Source organism: Penicillium odoratum (genome assembly GCF_028828045.1).
Source record: "Penicillium odoratum strain IBT 22623 chromosome Unknown utg000001l_segment0_segment0, whole genome shotgun sequence".
Taxonomy (NCBI): Eukaryota; Fungi; Ascomycota; class Eurotiomycetes; order Eurotiales; family Aspergillaceae; genus Penicillium; species Penicillium odoratum.
Window position 1 is genome coordinate 5,560,764 of NW_026643143.1, and position 20,487 is coordinate 5,581,250.

The 20,487-nt window shown below is 48.2% G+C and overlaps 9 protein-coding genes across 9 annotated transcripts; 4 read left to right on the forward strand and 5 right to left on the reverse strand.

The window, feature by feature from the left end:
* Window positions 1-491: 491 nt before the first annotated feature.
* Window positions 492-1,941, forward strand: N7520_002016 (uncharacterized protein; the record flags this gene model as incomplete). The annotated part of the gene is made up of 4 exons (XM_057135951.1): window positions 492-648; window positions 695-1,414; window positions 1,466-1,594; window positions 1,646-1,941. 4 exons carry the CDS (start codon window positions 492-494, stop codon window positions 1,939-1,941), a joined length of 1,302 nt encoding a protein of 433 aa, XP_057001887.1.
* Window positions 1,942-3,117: 1,176 nt separating this feature from the next.
* Window positions 3,118-4,932, reverse strand: N7520_002017 (putative amino acid permease; the record flags this gene model as incomplete). The annotated part of the gene is made up of 4 exons (XM_057135952.1): window positions 3,118-3,350; window positions 3,409-3,989; window positions 4,039-4,238; window positions 4,324-4,932. The coding sequence occupies 4 exons, from the start codon at window positions 4,930-4,932 to the stop codon at window positions 3,118-3,120; spliced, it is 1,623 nt and encodes a 540-aa protein (XP_057001888.1).
* A 764-nt stretch (window positions 4,933-5,696) lies between these two features.
* N7520_002018 (uncharacterized protein) lies at window positions 5,697-6,073 on the reverse strand (the record flags this gene model as incomplete). The annotated part of the gene is made up of 2 exons (XM_057135953.1): window positions 5,697-5,839; window positions 5,899-6,073. 2 exons carry the CDS (start codon window positions 6,071-6,073, stop codon window positions 5,697-5,699), a joined length of 318 nt encoding a protein of 105 aa, XP_057001889.1.
* Window positions 6,074-6,366: 293 nt separating this feature from the next.
* On the reverse strand, window positions 6,367-6,573 carry N7520_002019 (uncharacterized protein; the record flags this gene model as incomplete). The annotated part of the gene is made up of 1 exon (XM_057135954.1): window positions 6,367-6,573. One exon carries the CDS (start codon window positions 6,571-6,573, stop codon window positions 6,367-6,369), a length of 207 nt encoding a protein of 68 aa, XP_057001890.1.
* Window positions 6,574-7,389: 816 nt separating this feature from the next.
* Window positions 7,390-7,726, forward strand: N7520_002020 (uncharacterized protein; the record flags this gene model as incomplete). The annotated part of the gene is made up of 2 exons (XM_057135955.1): window positions 7,390-7,583; window positions 7,609-7,726. The coding sequence occupies 2 exons, from the start codon at window positions 7,390-7,392 to the stop codon at window positions 7,724-7,726; spliced, it is 312 nt and encodes a 103-aa protein (XP_057001891.1).
* A 1,035-nt stretch (window positions 7,727-8,761) lies between these two features.
* Window positions 8,762-9,980, forward strand: N7520_002021 (TauD/TfdA dioxygenase family protein; the record flags this gene model as incomplete). The annotated part of the gene is made up of 3 exons (XM_057135956.1): window positions 8,762-8,864; window positions 8,917-9,496; window positions 9,551-9,980. The coding sequence occupies 3 exons, from the start codon at window positions 8,762-8,764 to the stop codon at window positions 9,978-9,980; spliced, it is 1,113 nt and encodes a 370-aa protein (XP_057001892.1).
* A 288-nt stretch (window positions 9,981-10,268) lies between these two features.
* N7520_002022 (uncharacterized protein) lies at window positions 10,269-12,074 on the reverse strand (the record flags this gene model as incomplete). The annotated part of the gene is made up of 1 exon (XM_057135957.1): window positions 10,269-12,074. One exon carries the CDS (start codon window positions 12,072-12,074, stop codon window positions 10,269-10,271), a length of 1,806 nt encoding a protein of 601 aa, XP_057001893.1.
* A 1,089-nt stretch (window positions 12,075-13,163) lies between these two features.
* On the forward strand, window positions 13,164-16,759 carry tcsB (putative sensor histidine kinase/response regulator TcsB/Sln1; the record flags this gene model as incomplete). The annotated part of the gene is made up of 7 exons (XM_057135958.1): window positions 13,164-13,247; window positions 13,309-13,343; window positions 13,397-13,972; window positions 14,036-15,745; window positions 15,813-16,328; window positions 16,378-16,641; window positions 16,693-16,759. 7 exons carry the CDS (start codon window positions 13,164-13,166, stop codon window positions 16,757-16,759), a joined length of 3,252 nt encoding a protein of 1,083 aa, XP_057001894.1.
* Window positions 16,760-17,419: 660 nt separating this feature from the next.
* Window positions 17,420-19,355, reverse strand: N7520_002024 (MFS general substrate transporter; the record flags this gene model as incomplete). Its single annotated transcript, XM_057135959.1, has 4 exons — window positions 17,420-18,354; window positions 18,411-18,922; window positions 18,972-19,073; window positions 19,129-19,355. 4 exons carry the CDS (start codon window positions 19,353-19,355, stop codon window positions 17,420-17,422), a joined length of 1,776 nt encoding a protein of 591 aa, XP_057001895.1.
* Between the last annotated feature and the right edge of the window lie 1,132 nt (window positions 19,356-20,487).

Below are 20,487 nucleotides of genomic sequence, written 5' to 3' on the forward strand. Positions count from 1 at the left end.
GATTCCGAAACTTCAACTGTAGGCACAGATATTGGTTCCGATACTTCTGAGAACAAGAAAACGAATTAATCTACAGTATTTTGAAAATGAAAACCACTTACATTGCCAATGCTAAATCCAATCCGGGTCGGAATGGACAGGCCTTGGCCATTCAAGATAAGCGTATTTATGCTATTGGAACAAGGGGTTGGGATGTTGATCGTTCCACCAGTTATGATCACCTTATTGTCTAATGAAGTTTAATTTGGCGTTGACAATATTTCTAAAAATCCCAACCAAGCCCTGCCTTCCCCGCTCCCGTTTCCTCAAAAAACACGGAGCAAAGTGTAGCGCAGCCGCTTCAATATGCCATTTCAACTGCCCTTTATAGGCTGCGGCGCCGTGTCCGTTCTATTCTGGTGGTCTGTTTCAGATATTCGCAACGGTTATAAAAGATAATCCAAGTGATCGTCGCTTTAATGTGAAGCAGCTCATTCAAGACGTAGCCCACTATGCGATCGCTGGCAATCTTGTGTCTCACAGGTCTGGTATCTGCCCAGGTAGCACCATACGGACAATGTGGTGGGAAAAGTTATACAGGTTCCACAACCTGTGAAACAGGGTGGGTCTGTCAATTTGAGAATGATTGGTATAGCCAGTGTATCGCAGGTACTTAGTAGTCGATCTACCATGAGAACCAAGCTGACTCCATTAGCATCTACTTCAACAACCACCACTTCGGCGAAGACGAGTACAATTACCCAAACTTCGACTACTTCCACCAAAACCACAAATTCAACAACGTCTTCCTCTGCCCCGTCTTCCACCCAATTCTCCAGCGTTGATGGGTTGCAATTCACCATCGACGGTAAAACCGACTATTTTGCTGGAACAAACGCATATTGGATCGCCTTCCTCACGGATAACGACGATGTGGACCTTGTGATGAGCCATCTTAATGAATCGGACCTGCGAATTCTACGAGTCTGGGGATTCAACGATGTTAATACAGTTCCTTCTTCGGGCACAGTATACTTCCAGCTCCTGGAGGATGGTACCGCAACCATCAACACTGGCGCGGATGGGCTTCAACGGCTAGACTACGTTGTCTCGTCCGCAGAGGCACACAATATCAAGCTGATAATTAACTTTGTGAATATGTGGAGTGATTACGGTGGTGAAGACGCATATGTCACAGCATTTGGGGGTACACAGACGGGCTGGTATACCAATGACGATATCCAAGCTGCTTATCGAAACTACATTAAGGCCGTGGTCTCTCGCTATATTGACTCCCCCGCTGTGTTTGCATGGGAATTAGCCAACGAGCCTCGCTGTCAAGGCTGCGATACGTCTGTCATTTACGACTGGGTTGCGTCAACTAGCGCGTATATCAAATCCCTGGACCCGAATCATATGGTCTGCATTGGTGATGGTGAGATATCTTTTCATAGTCGCATACATATTTACTAATAAGCGCCTCCAGAGGGATTCGGGCTAGATACAGACTCAGATGGTAGCTATCCATACACGATCGGCGAAGGACTGAATTTCACCATGAATCTGGGCATTGATACTATCGACTTTGGCACTTTGCATCTATACCCCGACAGCTGTATGTACTGTGTATTATTCGTCAAAGTCTATCCGGCTAACATTCGCTCAGGGGGAACTACCTACGCGTGGGGCGACGGATGGATTACGGCCCATGCAGCTGCATGTGCAGCCATTGGAAAGCCATGCCTTCTCGAAGAGTATGGTGTCAGTTCCAATCATTGTGCTGTAGAGACTCCATGGCAACAAACTGCTCTTGGGGCGACCGGTATAGCCGCCGATATGTTCTGGCAATACGGCGATACTCTCAGCACCGGTGAAACCTCGGATGATGGCAATACGATCTACTATGGGACATCGGACTTTACATGCCTTGTAACTGATCATGTAGCAGCAATTGACGAATGAGCTAGGAAAATATTGAATATGTACTGATTGCCACTGGGCATCGCTTGACATTTGAAATGCGAAGTTCAATATGTCAGTGTTTCCAAGTTTTAACATTAGTTGTGGACGTTCATGTCTCACTGAAGTACATATATATTTATGCATGTGTAGGTGCTCATGGTCCTTGAACACCCCGTAAAGTATATATTTTGAACGTTTCCCATCACTTAGTTACCTCTTGAACTAGTTATATAGTATGGACTTAAGTAGCTTGAGAAATTTTTGCTTTAATCAAACTTTTAAAAATTACAAGATGTCGGACCATACCTCTCAACAATTGAAGTGCTAGACTTAGGGTGGGGGCATGTTTGCCCAAAAGTGGATCAGTGGACTAGAGCCACGCGACGAATAGGCGCGAATTTAATCCAGCAGGGCATTTGAATGACGATGCGCGATTATCAGTATTGGTCAATTCTGACCCTCCGGCCCCAAATTGGTAAAGTGATCGCCAAATGCTTCTGACTTTATATCCAACATTTGACGGGTTGCGGGGCTGCCCATGGTGGATACTTTGGTAGTTTTCAAACACGACCCCGTCCATTAGACAACTCGGGCATGTGAACTTGGCACGCATGAACAAATCCATTGATATGATGACTTCAACGTCGGCAAGTTCTATTAAGTTCAAAGGATGGCTGCTTCATAGGGCAAGTTGTCACCAATCTAGATCCTCCCCAAGCAACGCCCCCCATTGTTGAACCCACTTGAACCCAGCTGAAAAGAGTGAGTGGTTTTGATGAACAATCCAGATTTGATTCATTTGCCCGAGGCATTGTTGTTAGGATCAAGCATAGAATATAATATGGCCAAGTTCACCTCAATGCATAGACTGGAAGAAAAAGAAATCTATTGAACAAGGAATGGATATCTGACGCAGAGAATATCTGCTTATATGTACATCTAAACGCTAATCAACAAAAGTCCTGAAGTCTTACGATGGCGCATGTGGAAGGTCGAAAATCCGATGAGCAAGGCGGAGGTGCTTATGGAGGGTTGGGTGTGGGAGAAGTTGCAAGGGACCATCGATAGGTAAAGGGTGTCGGCGACGGGGTATATATCGGTGCTGCAATGGCAGGATTATGGGCGCTTGGACTGGGCAGAGAGGTCAGGTGCAAGGTCAGAGCTGCAATCGGACAATCATCGGCTTTTTGTTTTCTCAATTTCGGCGATCGCTTCGGGCATGGAGTCGCTGTCGTTCTCTAGAGTATCGGTGGGGGGGCCACGGTAGTTCTTGTAGCCCCAGACACCGTACCAAATAGCTGCCATAACCACAACTCCGACAAACACGACGGAGGCATAGTTCATGCTGGTCAGGGTGACCTTCTCCAGGGTCGGCATACAGAACAGGGGGATAGCAAGGGCACTCCAGGCTGCGGGGGAAATTAGTAAACTCAGGATGAAAGTACCCAATTTGGGGACAAAACTCACCAAGCGCAATGACATTGGCGATGGCGCCAAAGATGCCAAGATTGAAACTGGCATTCTTGATATCTTCCCGACGGCGGAAGACCAGAGACACGAGGATGGGGCAGGCATAACTCATCGTCAAAAAGATGACGCCAACGCCCGAAAAGGCGTTGTAGGCAGCGGTGGAACCGAAGTAGATGACGCCCAGAATGATTTCAACCACCATGCCCAGCATCATCGCGTTGAAAGGAATATCGAGCCTCTTGTCGACCACGCGCCACCAGCCCGAACCAGGGATACCACCGTCACGAGCAAAGGCCCAGGTACAGCGGGACGTGGCGGTGACACAGCCAACGCCGCAGATGACTCCCAAGATCAGGAGAGGGACCATCAATAAGAATGCGCCCACGTTACTGCCCAAAGCCTTCTGGAAAATGACGGGGGTAGGCTGTCCTGAAGCGAGGTCAACCAGCATGGTGATATCGGGCATGACGAAGCAAACAGGGATCAGGAAGAGGAGACCGGCAAAGGTGTTGATTACCACGGTACCCACCATGGCCTTGGGAACCATGATAGCGGGCTGGTGAACTTCCTCACAGAGACTGAAAGATGATTAGCAAACGCTCATTGGGTGTCGTTGGGAATACATACGAGCCAATCATGCCGGTGGCGGAGGTGGCGTAGGCAGCCTGCAGCAGACCAATAAAGAAAGACCATCCCGCGGGCCAACCAGCTTGTGGATCGAAACTTCCAAAGACCCAGGCACCGGAACGGCGACCTTCCTTCGCAACAACCAAAAGGGCGATAACAATCGCAAGCGAACCCGCAATGGTCAAGAAAATGGCGAATGTCTATGCGGATGATCATCAGCACTTGTCCACTTTGGGAAATAAAGCACGTGTGTTCGATCTTTCTGTGGGGTTTAATATCACATACCTCGAGAATTGGAAGCCATTTGTTTCCAAAAGCTGAAATCGCGTGGGTCAACAGAGTAAGACCCAAGAAGATGAGGAAAGTCTGATAGGCTTGGAAATCATCGGTCAGGCCCACGCCGGGGGCTTTCTCAAAGACATTGAGACAGGCGATGAATAACAAGGTGACTCCGAAGTTGACGGCGAGGGTGATGGTGATATTTCCAGCGACGTAGGACCAACCACAGATCCAGGCTGCAACGCGACGGCACCACAGCGGGGATAGGACGAAGGTTTGGTAATAGACACCCCCGGCGGTTGGGTAGACAGAGGTGATTTCGGCCAGCGAAATCGCCACACAGAGAATCAAGAATGACACCAATACCCAACCCCAGATGATATTCGCAGGACCACCGGCTACCAAAGGATAGTACAAGGTAGTACATAATCCATAGGGGACCGACGACAGAATAAAGCACATGAATGTGACCGACCAAATGGATCGATTGCGCTCCAATTCCGGGGTATATCCAAGATCCTCTAGGGTGCGGTCGGCCTTAGTGTCATTAACACCTGCTTCAGCATTGCTGGCCGATATCCGCGACTGGCGGCGTGATTCTCCTTCGAATGTCATCTTTATAGGGAACCGTGCATATATGAAAGGGGGGAAGAGCCGAAGGAGATCAGCAAATAGATAAAAGAAGAAAAAAGAATTGCTTAGAGGACAATGGCAAGTGGGGAATAACGCATTAAGTCTTGGGAACCGTCCGGAGTAGATTTTCACCCCAAAAGGACGACGCAATGATCTTAAGGGACCAAAAGAAACGAGCCAACCAGAAGTGATTTGGATGAAAAAATAGACCACTAAAAGCCACTAACCGATTAGAGCGAAGCCTTCTGGAAGCCACAAATTACTCTGTGGGGGGGCGGGCGTTTCATTATGGAATTCGGGTTAACTCGTATGTTTAACTTTGATGCATAACCTTTTTGAACAAAGGTCCGTAAGGCATGCATCGGACCTTAATTCTTGTCCACCTTCTATCTTGAGAGAAATTTGAACGGAAATGACGTCAAATTGGAAGAAAAGAAGTTCAAATCAGGGAAAATCTTGAGGGAAAACTTCGGTTGCCAAGGCGAACCCGCCATTAAATTTAAGCCTATCACTATCGAGTATTCCGGTACTGTGGGGCCATTGCGCTTTTTCCCTCCAATTTCATGAAACGTAATTTCCTCTGCCTAGTTAATGTGTAGCCTGATCTAAACCCAAAGAAAGACTAGCGATCGGCATGAACTCCATCTCTCGGTGTTTCCCCGCGTCAAAAGTCAATGGCTGCTTAGAGATGCGGCTTGAAATGTCTCTATCTCACACGCCTTGCTCCTTGATAGGAAGAGTCCAAATTACAAACTAGTCTCCAGGGCTTTCGTAGCACATCTCAGAAGCATATGATGAGTAACACGCGAACCGGCATCAAATGCTCCAGATTCCACAAGCCGTAAAAGACGAGATGTCGTCGTGGCATTCACCAGCGACATGTGGATACCTATGAGGTCAAGGGGTTTGTGTTCAGATCCAAATGGTCGGTTTCTCTCCGGAACTTACCGATGTTCCGATCGTCCCATAATCTCTCCAGATGCAAGTTCTCTTTGGTTCCGTGTTCACCGACGTTGGCAATTCTGCCTACCACACCGACTATCTCTTGGCACAAGGCAAAGGTGACTGGGATGCCCACGATTTCTATCACCGAATCAATTACATGTCCATCAGTCAGCTGCATCATTTATTGTTGTGCATCGGGGCGGATGAGTCCACACTAGCAGAGGCGCCGAGTTCTTGAGTGCATTGCGAGAGCTGATGGTAGTGGGCAGTGAGTGTAGCGAAAGCGTTGCATGATGCACGTGCATGTATTCAGCTTGGGTGCCATCTGCATGGTTCCCAAGAACCCACCCCTTCCCTCCCCATTTCGCAGTATGAGACGATTCCTTTTTGACAGAAATGACATGCACCACCTGAGGTCATACAAGAAAATCAACACGCGATATCTAACCCGAAAAATCTGTACTGCAGAGCCTAGTTCTTCCACAAATCCCGCTTCTTCATGGCCGAAATCCCACCCGGGCTTTCATTCGGAACATCGCCCTTGAGGATATGGAGATCCGTGCCACATTTTGAGGAGCGGAGTAGGCGCACAACAGCATCAGTGGGGGCTTGCATATTTGGGTTGGGCCTTTTCTGGACTTCCACGGTGCTTGGTCCCCTATAAATAATGGCGTCCATATTGCTTAGCTGTAAAGATCCAGAGTAAAGCGATAAGGATGTGGCATGAAGTTTAGACGGAAAGTAAGTCGGACCATGCAGCGAGGCACGTGTAATTATCGGGAATGGTCCGACCTCATTAACCTTTCAGCCTCTATAAGCCTTCCGGCCCGTGGCGTGCGGGGGTGGGGTTGACTAGACCTTCTTAGGATAAGAGCATCAATGTATGATAGCAGGTTGAAATGGTCCAGAAACCAGGTGTCATAGCTGAGAATGTAAGGAACAAGTACATTTTGAACAAGTAGATAGATGAATGTGTTGTTCGCGAAGAGTTCAGGTTGATATTTTCCTCACTTACCGTTTCTTTCTTCAACCAGCACTCTTGATACACACTGAATCGTTTTCCGGTCTAAAAAGTCAGGCATGCTACCTGGTTGCTTTCCAAGGTTCTTGGCTAACACTATCACAAGTCATGGGCTTGAATCTCTAGGGTCATCGCCAAGGACGCCAGATTGGCAACAAATCTGCAAACCAAGAGATCAAAGCTCGAACAGTCCCACCACCATGGCAAGTCTCCCGGGACTACCCTCTGACTTCCCCGGATGAATGGCTTCCACGACCAAAGATACCAGATCAAGCTTATGGGTTACCAGAAGTGACGACAATCAGGGATATGCGAATTGACAACTTAAACTTTGTTCTCCATTTGTGGGCTGAATTTGACGACTGGTACTGGGAAGCGATTGGAACTTTGAGGAGGTACAACCTAGAGGGCTTGATTGAAATTGAGACTCTACTCCCCACAAAAACTCGCCCCCTGAGTCCAGAAACGCGAATATGGGCAAGGCTCCCATATTTGTCGCCAAATGGCTCCGTAGGCACATCTCGGCCGCCATGATGACCCAGCTCAGAACGTTTGCACTCCCAATGAGCCTGGCTGACGAGTTAATGGCTCTTATCTGGGCATACATGAGTTTCAACCAAGTATCTGTTGACTTTGAGAGATTCAACCGATATGAAAATCTGAAGCCGTCGAACTATCCTTATGCTTCCCAGTACGTGGAGGCTTTTGGTCAGTCATATCTTCGACTGCAACGTCGATCCATCGCACCCGTACCCTACCATGCCGTATTATGCCCGCTGCATCAGCTCGGTCAGCAACATCCAGCTTTAAAAGATAGGGCTATCAGAGAGATGGAGAGGGAGCGAATGTGCGCGAGTGTCTTTACTGTGGGCCAGCTTTGGCGTATTGTGAGATTCCTAATTCAACAACTCAGGATTGAAGAAGCTGTAGCTTCTCACTCAGACTAGGCGGAAAATGATGAGCACAGCCCAAAAGAGGCTGTAATTAGAGAGGATGATTACGACCCTGTCATTCCCTTGCCACACACAAATTAGTAATTTTAATTTACTTCCCCCCAGGCTAATTATTTCAATAATGTATCAGACTAACAAGACTCCAATTTGAACATAGTTTGAGATACTCGTGTATAACATTAGTCAAACATTCCAAGGTTTCGACGAAGATAACACTGCGTCGTTTGATAGGCAAGACGAAATGTAAGAAGAGCACGATACCGAAGGGTATGCGGTAGATTAACAAGACGCGACAGAGCTAGACTACACGATAATTCAACCGAGGGCTTAACCTGAGGACATGGAGACATGGATTAGAGGGACATACACTGAGAGATAGAGTTTTGTTCTTGCATGGATCTACCTCTAATAGCGGCTCTTGAGGGATTCGGACCAGATACACCAGATGTACAAGGGGCCACCTAGACCATGAAAGGTTTCCTACCTAGCGAAGTCGCGGACATGGATATGAGATGCCGAACTGTAACATAAACAACTTCAATTTAATTAGGGATCCATGTGTCGCAAAACGTGCGAGATGCCGCATTTCGGAATCGGCACGAGTTGCAATCTTATCGGGATTTCCAACCCGCACTCGTCCGCACCGGCCCACACTCACCCGCACTCACCCGCACTTGATATGTTGAGTGGCAGGGACATTATAACGAACTGTTTTCTCCATCATCATTGCTTTTCCCAACTCACCCGTTTTCACCTCGGTATACGCCGTAGCCCGTATATAATTTAACCGATTTTCATTCGCAGTGGGATTTCTCATCCTCGATCCCGAGTATAAAAGCTTAAACGATCCCATCGAAAGCTTAGCTTCAGACAAATCAAGCTAGATTGAACCATGACTGTCCAACTTCCTACAGTTCGCCCTCTGGATCCACCCAAGGGTTCCGATATTGATTTTGGAGCTCAAATAGAGGGAGTGGACCTGGAGGCCTTGACTGGTTTGTGACCCATCCGGTTCCTCAAAGCTTTACGAGTTCTAATCTCCCACAGAGGAGCAATTCCAGACGATCCGAAACGCGCTATACAAGCACCATGTCGTTGTATTGAAGAACCAACACAAACTATCTCCCAAAGCACAATACGAGCTCACGAAGCGATTCGATCCCACATCCGAAAGCTACGGCCATGGCAAGACCATCGATGCGAAACGCAGTATTCTCCACCCCGATCTGAAGACAATCCCCCACCAGCCACAAGTCCAGGTGATTGGAAACGGACTGGTCCCTTCCTATGAAGGGCTTGAGAACATTCAGTTAAACCACCCGCACCACCGAACCTTTCACAAAGACCATATTCCCGCCGACAAGGATTACGAGTTTACTCGTTTTTATCGCTGGCACATTGATGCCGCTCTCTATGATTTGTACCCGCCACAGGTTACTACATTGCTGGCAGTGGCAGTTCCCAAGGGCCGTCGACAGACATTATTGTATGACGACGGAACAGGAGAGACTATGGATGTGCCACTGGGTACCACTGCCTTCGTTAGCGGGCAGCGCATGTACGAGCTACTATCCTCAGAGGACCAAGACTTTGTACGGACGAGCAAAATTGAATATGCGCCCCATCCGTGAGATACCCCATAACAAAATACAGATTTGAAGAAGGCTAATGGATCTGTTAGGTACATCTGGATGAGTCCTGCTCACTCCCGCTCAAACGGTCTTGGTTTACACTCGGAAGGCCTCGAGTTACCAAGCTCCGACCTACCACCGATCGATGAAAAGAAAATCATGATCTTTCCCATGGTTTGGAAGAACCCAGTAACAGGAAAGCTTGCCTTGCAGATCCACCCATCAGCGGTCCGCCGGATTCACTGTGCTGATGGTACCGTTATCGATGACTTAGAACGTGTGCGGGATATCGTCTACAAGCTGCAAAGACCTGCGATTAGCCCCCAGTATGTGTACCCACACGACTGGGAGGAGGGGGATCTGGTTTTATTCAACAATCGAGGTGTGATTCATTCCGTCGTGGGTGCATTCAAGCCAGATGAGATTCGCATTTTCCGTCAGTGCAATCTGGCTGCATCTGAACCTCCGGTGGGAGCTTGAGGGATCGATGTCGAACGATACATATGTAGATGATGGCTTAAGAAATGTTTCCAATTTCTTTGGGTGACCCAGACTGCTTTTTGTTCGATTAAAAGATTAACATCCGCGCTGCGTTCATTGTAATTAAGCGTTCAATATGATTATTTCCAAATCAACAGTTCACAAGAGCACAACTTTTCAGATGCTGATGCAATGCACCAAGAGACTACTATACATTATATATTAAGTGTGAGAGGGGGCAGAAATTATAATGAAGGACAAAGGAAAACCACTGACGATAAATGGAGCTCATCGAACAATGTAAAAGCCGTTCACCGCGACTTGCCTTTCTCTCATATCATCGGTTGCCGAGCGAACCCCGAGCCGATGTAGTGGAACTTGCTCCACCAATTTCTGGCCGCGAGTCCGCATATTGGCACATCCATCTCGTGTTCGATCCATCCACTCGCTATTTGTTCGCGGTATCTCGACTATGGGCTCCAACTCGGCTGCCCAGGCTGGACTGGCCAGTGTGTTCTGGACAACCGATTCATCGTACGCATCTGCAAGCATAGCAGCTTCCGCTGCGGCGGCCTGCGCATCCGCCAGTTCTTGACTGGTTTTGCCCGTTGGGGGTGGGATATCAGCCCGAAGGAATCCCATGACGCGGATTTCTAATCTACTTGATTGAAGGGGAATATTATCCAGTAATTTTAATCTCACGACAAGTTTTGCAAGTTGTGATACTTCGACTCGAGCCGCCTGTAAAGGATCAATGGTGCGAATGGAAAGCACGACTGGGTACCAGGCGCCGATGGTAGGCTCTTTGCCTGTTCCAAGGTCAAACCGAGCCCAGCCAAAGAAGTAGCCTCGGAGTTGCTGGGGCACCCAATCTGGTACTTTGTCAAGTGTGAGCCGTGGATTATCACCGAGGCTACAAGGTGGTGACTCGAGGACTTGCCCACGGGCTTTGAAGGTCATCGGAAATGGCGGCCGAGGACCGGGTTGAATTGGCGACACCCCATCATAAAAGGTCACTGAATGAGCTTCTTCACCCGCTGATCCACTTTGGCGGGGCTTCGTAGCTCCGTTGAAAATTCCTCCAACTCGATCCTGGATACCACTCGTCGAATAAACGGTCCTTGCGGCCGTTTGGGTTAGCCACGAGGGACGGTATGGTTGGACCTTGGATGCTAAAGCCGAGGAGACAGGCGCGACTACAGTTTGAGCGGCCGTTCTTGCATAAAGACTGGCGACCATTGCCCCGACTTCCAAGGGCAAAGTGCTGAGACTTGCGCCGCGGAGAGAACTGGGGCTCGTTGATGTTGAAAGAACACGGAACACGGGACTGTTACATAGAACCTTCCTCTTGGGGCCCTGGCAGAGGACAAGTTGAAAGTAACCGTCACCACTTTCGGCAGGAATTCGCACTACCGCGGTTTCACGTAACAAGTGAGTATCTCGTTGCCGGGCAGAGGCCTTCTTGCCGAACTTCTTGATATCACGTTGCCAGGCTCGTTCATCGTCAGGATTGACTTGATCCGCATGCAATGGCATCGCCGGGGTCACATCAAGCCAGCTGTCGCGTAAATGAAGCATTGCCTTGGCGCGCATTCCAGTCTTGCCAGTCCACCCTTTACTTTGCAGCCACAAAGTCCGATCCGGAGGTAAAGGGGAATCGGAGAATATTGAAACAGCGACCGAGGTAGAATTTCCACGGTAAAACACTAAGCCATGGGAATGACGAAGTATAGTGACATGTTTATTGGATTCGGTTGGGTGGTTGATCAAGCCGCCTAGGAAATGTCGAGCTTCACCGTAAGCCTTTTGGACAGGGGTCGGAGATGGAGACGGAGATGAAGATGACGATGTGGCTCCAGCGGTACGTGGTCGTGGGATTGGGCTAACAGGACGAGACAAACTTGATGAGGGCCCGTAGAGTTCGGTATAAGACGGAGGTTGCAATGAAGGCGAAGGAACTAGAGTAGTGGAGGTCGCGGTATACCCCAGCGCCGAGGATTGCGCGACTGCAGTTTGTCTCAAGTTGGGGTTGGATACAGGTTTTCGCCTAATTGTAAATAATTCAGGCGGTCGTTCTGGTCGCAATGTAGCCATAGCCTAGCTGATAAGTCATGTATGTACAAGGTATAGAGTCCAGGAGTCGCGATCGTCATCGATGGGGAAACGCAATTGGATTGGCCAACATGATCAGTCATCCTATGCTGCTGCCTCAGGTGTCAATAACAGGGAGATCAGGTCAGCAGATTCGCACATTCATGTCTCTAGACCTGTTGTTCTGGTGTATGGTTTTTGAACATGAATGATGTCTTCTATGGCAAGGTCAAGCTACACCGTTATGGCCGAGGTAACCGAATATGGTAAGAATGAGGCGATTCACAGGACGGAGCAGAGTAACGACAGAGAGATCTTTCCAGTAATGAAAAAGACGGATCCGAATCCGTCTTCGATTCCTAAACATCAAATTCAAGTTATCAAAGGGACAATGGAGATTGTATCTTGTGCGCGGGGGAAGTGCGGGGGGTAGAGTGATGTGGAGAAAGATTCCGGATCAAAGTGTCAAGGAAGGCTTAATTGCTTCAGTTCCCAAGTTATAAATAACATGTTTTTAATTATTATTATGTACGAATTATCCTAGTGGATTGTGGCGGGCGTTTTTATGCGAATCACATTTTCCTCCACATTTGTGCCCAGGCTTCGGCGTTAGCCGTTAGCAACGTTAGCGAGGACCGACCTTATTTTGGAGATTGAAGAATTTATGAAAGTGGCGAAAGGCAACCAACCGCAGTGTGTGAGGAATTTTTGAAATTTCTTCTACAGTAAATCAAGGAAATTGTAGGAGTACCGGAGTACTCCGTACACCAATTACAGTAAATGGTCTGGCCCCTCGTCGGCTAAAGTCACTTTAGTTGTGGTAAACACCCGCTAAACCTATATAAGACTAGTGTTATACTGTGACAACTAATCTATTCGAGTCTAGATCCGTTTTCCCGTGAAACATTTCCAGCCGAAATTGCCCATAGGCGAAGGTTGTTACCATGTTAAACTTCCCCCCCCCTTGGCGCCCGTAACCTTCTAGCCTTTTCCATCCCCAAATATCTCCCTTTTCTGGAAATTCGACACACATTCGTGCTTGAAGGCGCGACTTCTAATATCCATGAACTTCGGTGAATACGTTGCGGTGGGATGCGCATTCCTATCGCCGTGCAGCTCGCGCTGCTGGTTCTGTTGACCACATTACTGGGGATTGCCGTTCTAGCGATTGCGACAGTAAGGATATCGAGGAGAAGAGATCGACGAGATCGACAAGCTAATCGGCTCTTTATTGTAGTGGGTTACTACATATGACTTTGTTATTGGAGTCGAGTAAGACACATCCTAATCCGTGACAATCCAACAGCTTGCTGACTGCGCTTCAGATCCAACAGTCTAGAGCTTGTTGCGACCATCAAGGCGAGCCAAATCGCATCTAGCCTCGATCTCGTGGAAGTGACCTGCAAGACAATTGCGACGCGCCTGCTGGTCCAGTCGGCTCTAAGACGCTACTACGCTGGCAATACCTCGGCAAGCAACTGGGTGACCTCTACTGAGGATGTTCAATCAGCCTTGGGAAACCGAGGATATCTTGACCTCTACCAAGCCTCGGTATATTCAAGTGAGGGGTCAAACGGGTTAAGCAATTATACCAGTCGGCTTCTCAATGTCACTGGGAGCACCACACCTCAAATCAACCTTCCATACACCTACCCGAACGGGACCTCCGTCCAATTAGGAGATGATGGCTTGGGATACCCGCCCACGCTCTACCCCAATTTGACGTACAGCACCTCAACCAACGACTCAACAATCATTCATGCATTCCAGGATTACCCTCTTGGCTTAACGTCGGCATTGCTATTGGGTCCACTCGCAATTAACTCCTCCTTCTCCTTGATGTCTCTAACACTCCCAATCATCAACAACACCAGTAACACCGATCTATTGGGATTTATAACGTGGGAAACCCTCTACTCCACGATCTTGTGAAATGATACTGATGACTGTCGGGTTCCGGATAGGGTCGTTGCCAGCGCTGCAAATCTTCAGAGCGTATTAAGCTCGACAGATGGATTGGGCACCACGGGCCAAGCCCTTCTCCTTGGTCCCTCGAGACCCGAAAATACCTTTGCCTCCACCGCCCAACCCGCCACGGCAACGTCTGCTCCAGATACGAACGCCCTCAAGCAAGCGAAGGTACACTACGTCTTCCAGCCTACACCCACATCAGGACAGACCAACCGCCATCTCGGTATTTCCACCACCGACTCGTTCACTCTCTCACAATACCCGATAGCCCTGAAATTGATGCTCGAATCGTACGCGGATGACGACAAGGCCATCAGCGATTTGACGACGAAGAACGAAAAAAACAAGACTGTGGCGGTTGGAGCAATTCGACCACAAAGCAGCCTGGTTCAATGGATCCTGCTGGTGGAAGAGACCCACTCAGAAGCATATTCTCAAGTGGTCCGGCTGAGGAAGATCATCCTTGCCTGTGTTTTTGGGGTTGCTGGCTTAATAATCTTGATCGTCCCGCTGATGACCCACTTCTGGACGGCGCCTATACGAAGCCTAAGAGAGGCCGCAAGCAAATCGGTGCATTCGCAATACGCACCCCTGCCCGACGGAAGTCGATCGGGACAAGATGAAACAGACATGACTCAGAGTGCACTGCGAGACGTGGAAAGTGAAGGCAACGAGAAACATCCCTTTGCTCTGATCAAACGCCTTCGTGGTCCATTGGAGAGGCTGAACGGCACCCCCAATGTCATCGCCCAAGGGGCCCAAGGTCCCTTTCAGATTCCACGCAGAGTCAAGGAGCGCCGCCACTGTGTGACAGACGAACTGACGGAACTCACCAAAACATTCAATGAAATGTCAGATGAGCTGACGATCCAATACAATCGACTAGAGGAGCGAGTGATCGAGCGGACCCGAGAGCTAGAGAAAGCAAAGCTTGCAGCCGAAACCGCGAACGAGAGCAAGACCCTCTTTATTGCTAACATTTCCCACGAACTCAAAACACCATTGAACGGAATCTTGGGAATGTGTGCTGTCTGTATGGGAGAGGACGATCTTTCACGAATCAAGAAGTCCCTACAGGTTGTCTACCAGTCGGGCGACCTTCTTCTCCACTTACTGAACGATTTGTTGACATTCAGCAAGAACCAAATTGAACAGGCCATCCAGCTGGAGGAGAAGGAGTTCAAATTATCCGACGTCAGGGCACAGCTCGCTATTATCTTCCAAAACCAGGTACACGAGAAGAATATCGATTTCAGCATTCACTGCGTAACCGGAAGCAGTCCTGCCTCTGATGAACGAGCTGCTACGTTCTGTCTAGACCCAGTACACCAAATCGATTCAGCGGGCAAGCCCTCGCCGGTGAGGCTTATGGATATGGTGCTATATGGCGATCAGCATCGTATTCTCCAGGTTTTGATCAACCTCGTGGGTAATAGTTTGAAGTTCACGCCAGAGAATGGCAAAGTGGAGGTTTGGATTCGTTGTCTTGGTGAAGAGTCTAGCAGTGATGGCTCCGCAACCAAAGAGAGACCTCCTGCCCTTCGAACCTTAAGCCTCAACAGCCGCCAGTCCTCTTCAGATCAAACCGAAAATATCATGCACGGGGCCAAGGATAGTATTTCCGATCAACCTAGCCCCGGTCCGTTGGTATTCCTGTTTGAGGTTCGCGACAACGGCCCCGGCATTCCTCGCCACCTGCACAAGTGAGTTTACCTAACATCAACAACCTTGTTAGTAGCCCGATCTTTGTACTAATATTACGCTATAAAGGGCTATCTTCCAGCCTTTCGTCCAAGGGGACCTGTCGTTGAATCGCAAGTACGGAGGAACTGGCCTTGGTCTCAGTATTTGTGCGCAGCTGTCTCGAATTATGGGTGGCACTGTTCTAGTGGAGAGCGAGGAGGGCAAAGGCTCTCTATTCACCCTCCGACTACCATTAAGATTTGTTAAGGAGATTGCCCCAAGTGTACAAATTTCCAATCCAGGATCACGAACGCCTAGTGTTCTATCCTTGGAGGAATTCTCGAATGCTGCGCGCACCCCTTCAAACCAATCGATCAAAGGCGAGCCTATCACTACTAACTTCGACAAGTCAGACATTGTTCAGCCTAGATTGGTCGGTCTCAGCCAGCCATTCTTCACGCCAACGGTACCTTCATCCCCCCAGTCACCTCCACCTCATCTCAAGACATCAAGTCAAGGCAAGCCTGAAATGGACGAAGGTTCCAGAAAGACCCGAGTCTTGGTCGCCGAGGATAATAAAGTGAACCAGGAGGTGGTTCGACGGTACGACACCATGACATCTTTGAAATGGGAACATACTGACTCTGGCTAGGATGCTCGCGCTTGAGGACGTGTATGATGTGACGATGGTCAAAGATGGGCAAGAGGCCTACGACACTGTGAAATCCAATATGGAAACAGGTACCGTGTTTGACCTCATTTTCATGGACATCCAGATGCCCAACCTGGACGGGATCCAAAGCACACGGCTTATCCGGGAAATGGGTTATTCTGCTCCAATTGTGGCATTAAGTGCTTTTGCAGACGAGAGCAATGTCAAGGACTGCATGGAGTCAGGCATGGACATGTTCATTAGGTGAGATCATATGTGATTAGTCTGATACTTCGTTCACTAACGTCAATCCAGCAAACCTATCCGACGGCCCGCACTGAAGCAAGTACTGAACAAATTTGCAACGATTCCCGAGGAATGATAATTTGCATATGGATGGCGGAAGCGAGATTCTGGCTGATTGTTTTCATTCAAAATAGCACACATAATAGCTATAGTACATATAATCGATATCAACTGTATATTAAATTGATGACTTAGTCCTTAATCTTGTAGTCACGCGGTAGTGAAGGGTTCGCATGGCACCGGAAACATCGGAAACCAGCCCTTAACATCCGAGAGCCGAGAGCCGAGATGCATCGTCCTCTCTAGAAGAGGTTGGATAGCCGAGATCCACCGAGCCAACTTACACAGAGCTTCGGTAGCCACCTCCATCGGGGGTAGTTAAATACGCAGAAGCCGTTCCCCAAGGCTGCCGCACTTCTGGAAGAATTCTTAGGCCAAGCCCCGTAATTTTGAAATGGTTCCCATTATACCCAGTTAAAGTGATAGTGACAAAAAAATATTAAATACATGGTGGATTTCCCCTTCTCCCCAAGATCCGTGAACACACCGTGTACATGAATTCTGCCAATGTGAAATCCCATTCCTCATAATGGGGATTATTGTATCACCCATCCGATGTCTTTTGATAACAAGCATGATCTAGGAGTATAGCCTCTAGAAATACCGAGGACGATCGTTTAATCGCGTATCTCCACAATCATATGGCACTGGCAAGCTTGCCATGGGCCCTGTCTGATTATATCGTCACACCTTTGTTTTGACTTTGATTAACAGTGTAGTGCTTCCACAAAAGAATACTTGGAATCAGCAGAACAGCCAAGCAGGTAGCTGCGATTGCCTCGTACTTTTGTGTGTATCCCCACGCGAAGTTGATAGCATCACGAATTTCTGTTCCAGGAGCGTAACCCAACTGCGAGGAATATCCGCCGAGATAAATGGATTCCCATTCCGATTCAGCACTTGCGGGAAGGGCCTTACGCAAGCCCTGAGGGAAGGTGTTTGTATAAATCGCGGCGGCCACGGCATCTCCAATCGCACCGCCAACATTCGAAAATAGACCAATCATCGAAAGAATGATCGGAATGCTATCCCGATCCGATGCACACATGCCGGCCATTTGTTCGCCGATCACAAGCATAGCACCCGAGAATGCAATGAAGATTTGACACATAATCACATATCCGATGTCGGCATCCTGTCCTCGGAAATGTATCATAAGCCCGGATCCCAGAAGCATGAGAGGCACAGCGAAAAAGAGGCAGGAGTATTTGAATTCCTTGACTCCTCTGATCCACAGTCCGAAAATAGGAGACCAGAAGCAAGACCCAATGGTATAGATGGAAGTCATATAGCCAGTGAGTTTGACATCAAGGTTGTAAACGACCATGACGAAGTAGTAGAAGTAACTGTCCCAACAGTAGAAACTGAAGTAGAGAATCGCTGAAACAAAGCATGCGCCCAGGATAGTGCGATCCCGCAGAAGTTGGTAAGGAATGAAATGTGTGCGGGCGCACCAGCGTTCCCACCCGAAGAAGACAAAGAATAAACAAAAGCCCACCACTACTTCAGCAATAAATGAGGCATCGCTGTATTGTGTCCGACCGTAGGTTGCCAGACTGAAGGGCAGGAGAAATAAAATGAAAGCGGCCATCAAAATCAGTGCTCCAATGACTGATACATCTTGTTAGTTTACATTGCCCGGAAGTCAACCGAAGAAGCAGGCTTACCGTCAAACTCATGAATGTAGTGAATGATAGATTGGAAGATAGTGCGACCGCTTGCTTGCCGAATGAGGATACCCTCTTTCCGGGCCTTGTTTTCGTAATATTTGAAGGTGATGATCAGTGGCGTAAAGACAACGGGTTGAATGAGGCAGAACGCGCCATATGCCCATCTCCAACCGCCACTTTTGAGAAATGAGGCGGCAGCCAGTGGACCCGTAAAGGCGGTGCAAATGTATGGAGTTGTCGAGAAGCCAAAGGCGAAAGCTCGGTTTCGCATGCCCGACGTATCCGCGATGAAAATCTCCAAGATCAAGTAAATGGCGTCAAATCCGACCCAGTAAAAGACATATCCAGCAGCAAAGGACTTTGGACCAGTGCAGGCAGCAAGAAGTATCATACCCACGAGATAGACAACCAAGAAGACCATCAGACCTTCTGCACGGCCCCATAGTCCAAGGAGTTTGCCAATGGGTAATTTAAGTACTCCACCGATAATGTTAGCCAAGATGAAAGCCCTGAGCATTTAGTTAGAGCTGTCAACATCTCCTGAATATGATTCCATACGTAGTCACTTGTGGAGCTGAGTTAAACTTGCTGTACGCATAATACAGAACGTTACTCCCAATATATTCATGGAGGGATAGCATAAAGTAACAAATCCAAATCCTAATCCGTTTTATTAGCACCATATTCCTACCAAGACGGGTCTTTATACACTCACCATCCATAGATTATGTAGACAGCTTTCTTGCTCCACACTAGAGCAGCTGCTTCCGCCTTTTGAACACCGATTTGAGCTTCTTTAGTGACCTCATCTGGATGGGTTTCAGCTTGGCTGGTCGACTCCAGCTTGGTGGAGTCAGGAAGTGCATCATTCTCAACGGGATGCAGATCGTCCACAGTCTGAGTTACTTTGCGGCCCTTCAGTCGATCCACAACAGAGCCCATGATGTTGAACCAACCTGGAAGTGTGGAAGGGACAAATTGTATAAACTGCGAGGAGGGGAAAAATGAGGAGAAAAAAATCAACGTGCAGCGGACCGACTATTATTTAAATGTGGCTGAACGTAAGCACTCGGTTCCAATGTTTATGCTTGACATCAAATCTGGGCTACACCAAACTTCACTTGGATTTTCCTGCGTGTCAGCTCTTATCAATCTACCCCCGCTGTGACTCGAACCTTGGATTGATTGCCCGCTTAGAACCCAATTTGGCAGTTGCGCCGATAATCAGGGTTAATTCAGCCGACGGATCAGATACCACTAGGAGCTAGGCTGATCATGGTAAGCTGACTCCGAGGTGGCAACCATGGAATTTCAGGGTTTCATTTGAGGAAAATTTTGAATAAAAGAAAACAAATACATGCGCCCAGAGCCGAAAAACTGGTTTAATTCTGTTTCTCGGGCCGGAAAGGACCAGCTCCACGCCACGCATCTTTTCCATCATTGTTTTGAGCGAGGTTATTGAGATTCCATTTCCGCCAAGACAAGTCCTGTCACGTTTCACAAAAGATGTTTTCTTTTGGTGGGTCCAGGTCTTTCCTTCACTGCTGCAGATCCTTTTCATCATCAGGTGCACTATGGATTTGTCTTATTGCACTGAAGCTTACGAAGATGAACTTCGTCTACCCTCTTCAAAATTAATAGCCGCAACAGACGAAACTCGAATTCACTGGTATTCGCTCGCCGATGATGCTATGGCACGTTCCCCTAGCGACAACCTTCTTGACACGATCTCACCATAACATATTTTATGCAAAGTCCCGGCACTGCTCGCCAGCCAACTCGCGCTTCATGGGGTGCTTATCTCGGAATTTGGAATATGAGCGATTTTGACTATAGCGCCTTCCAACATACGTCTTATTGATAGGGAAAATACAATACCCGGAACAAAAAAAATTTACAATCAGCATTAATGAGCAGGATTCAGTCATTTTTTCCCTATCCGTTGAATAGGACCTACTTCAGAGAATTTGGGATTTCTAGAGGTAATGGCCAAAAGCTGCTAAATTTCACTAAGATTCTTTCGCTTATCTGGGCTTACATCCTCTCTAGTCGCCTAGTCAAATCACGGTAATAA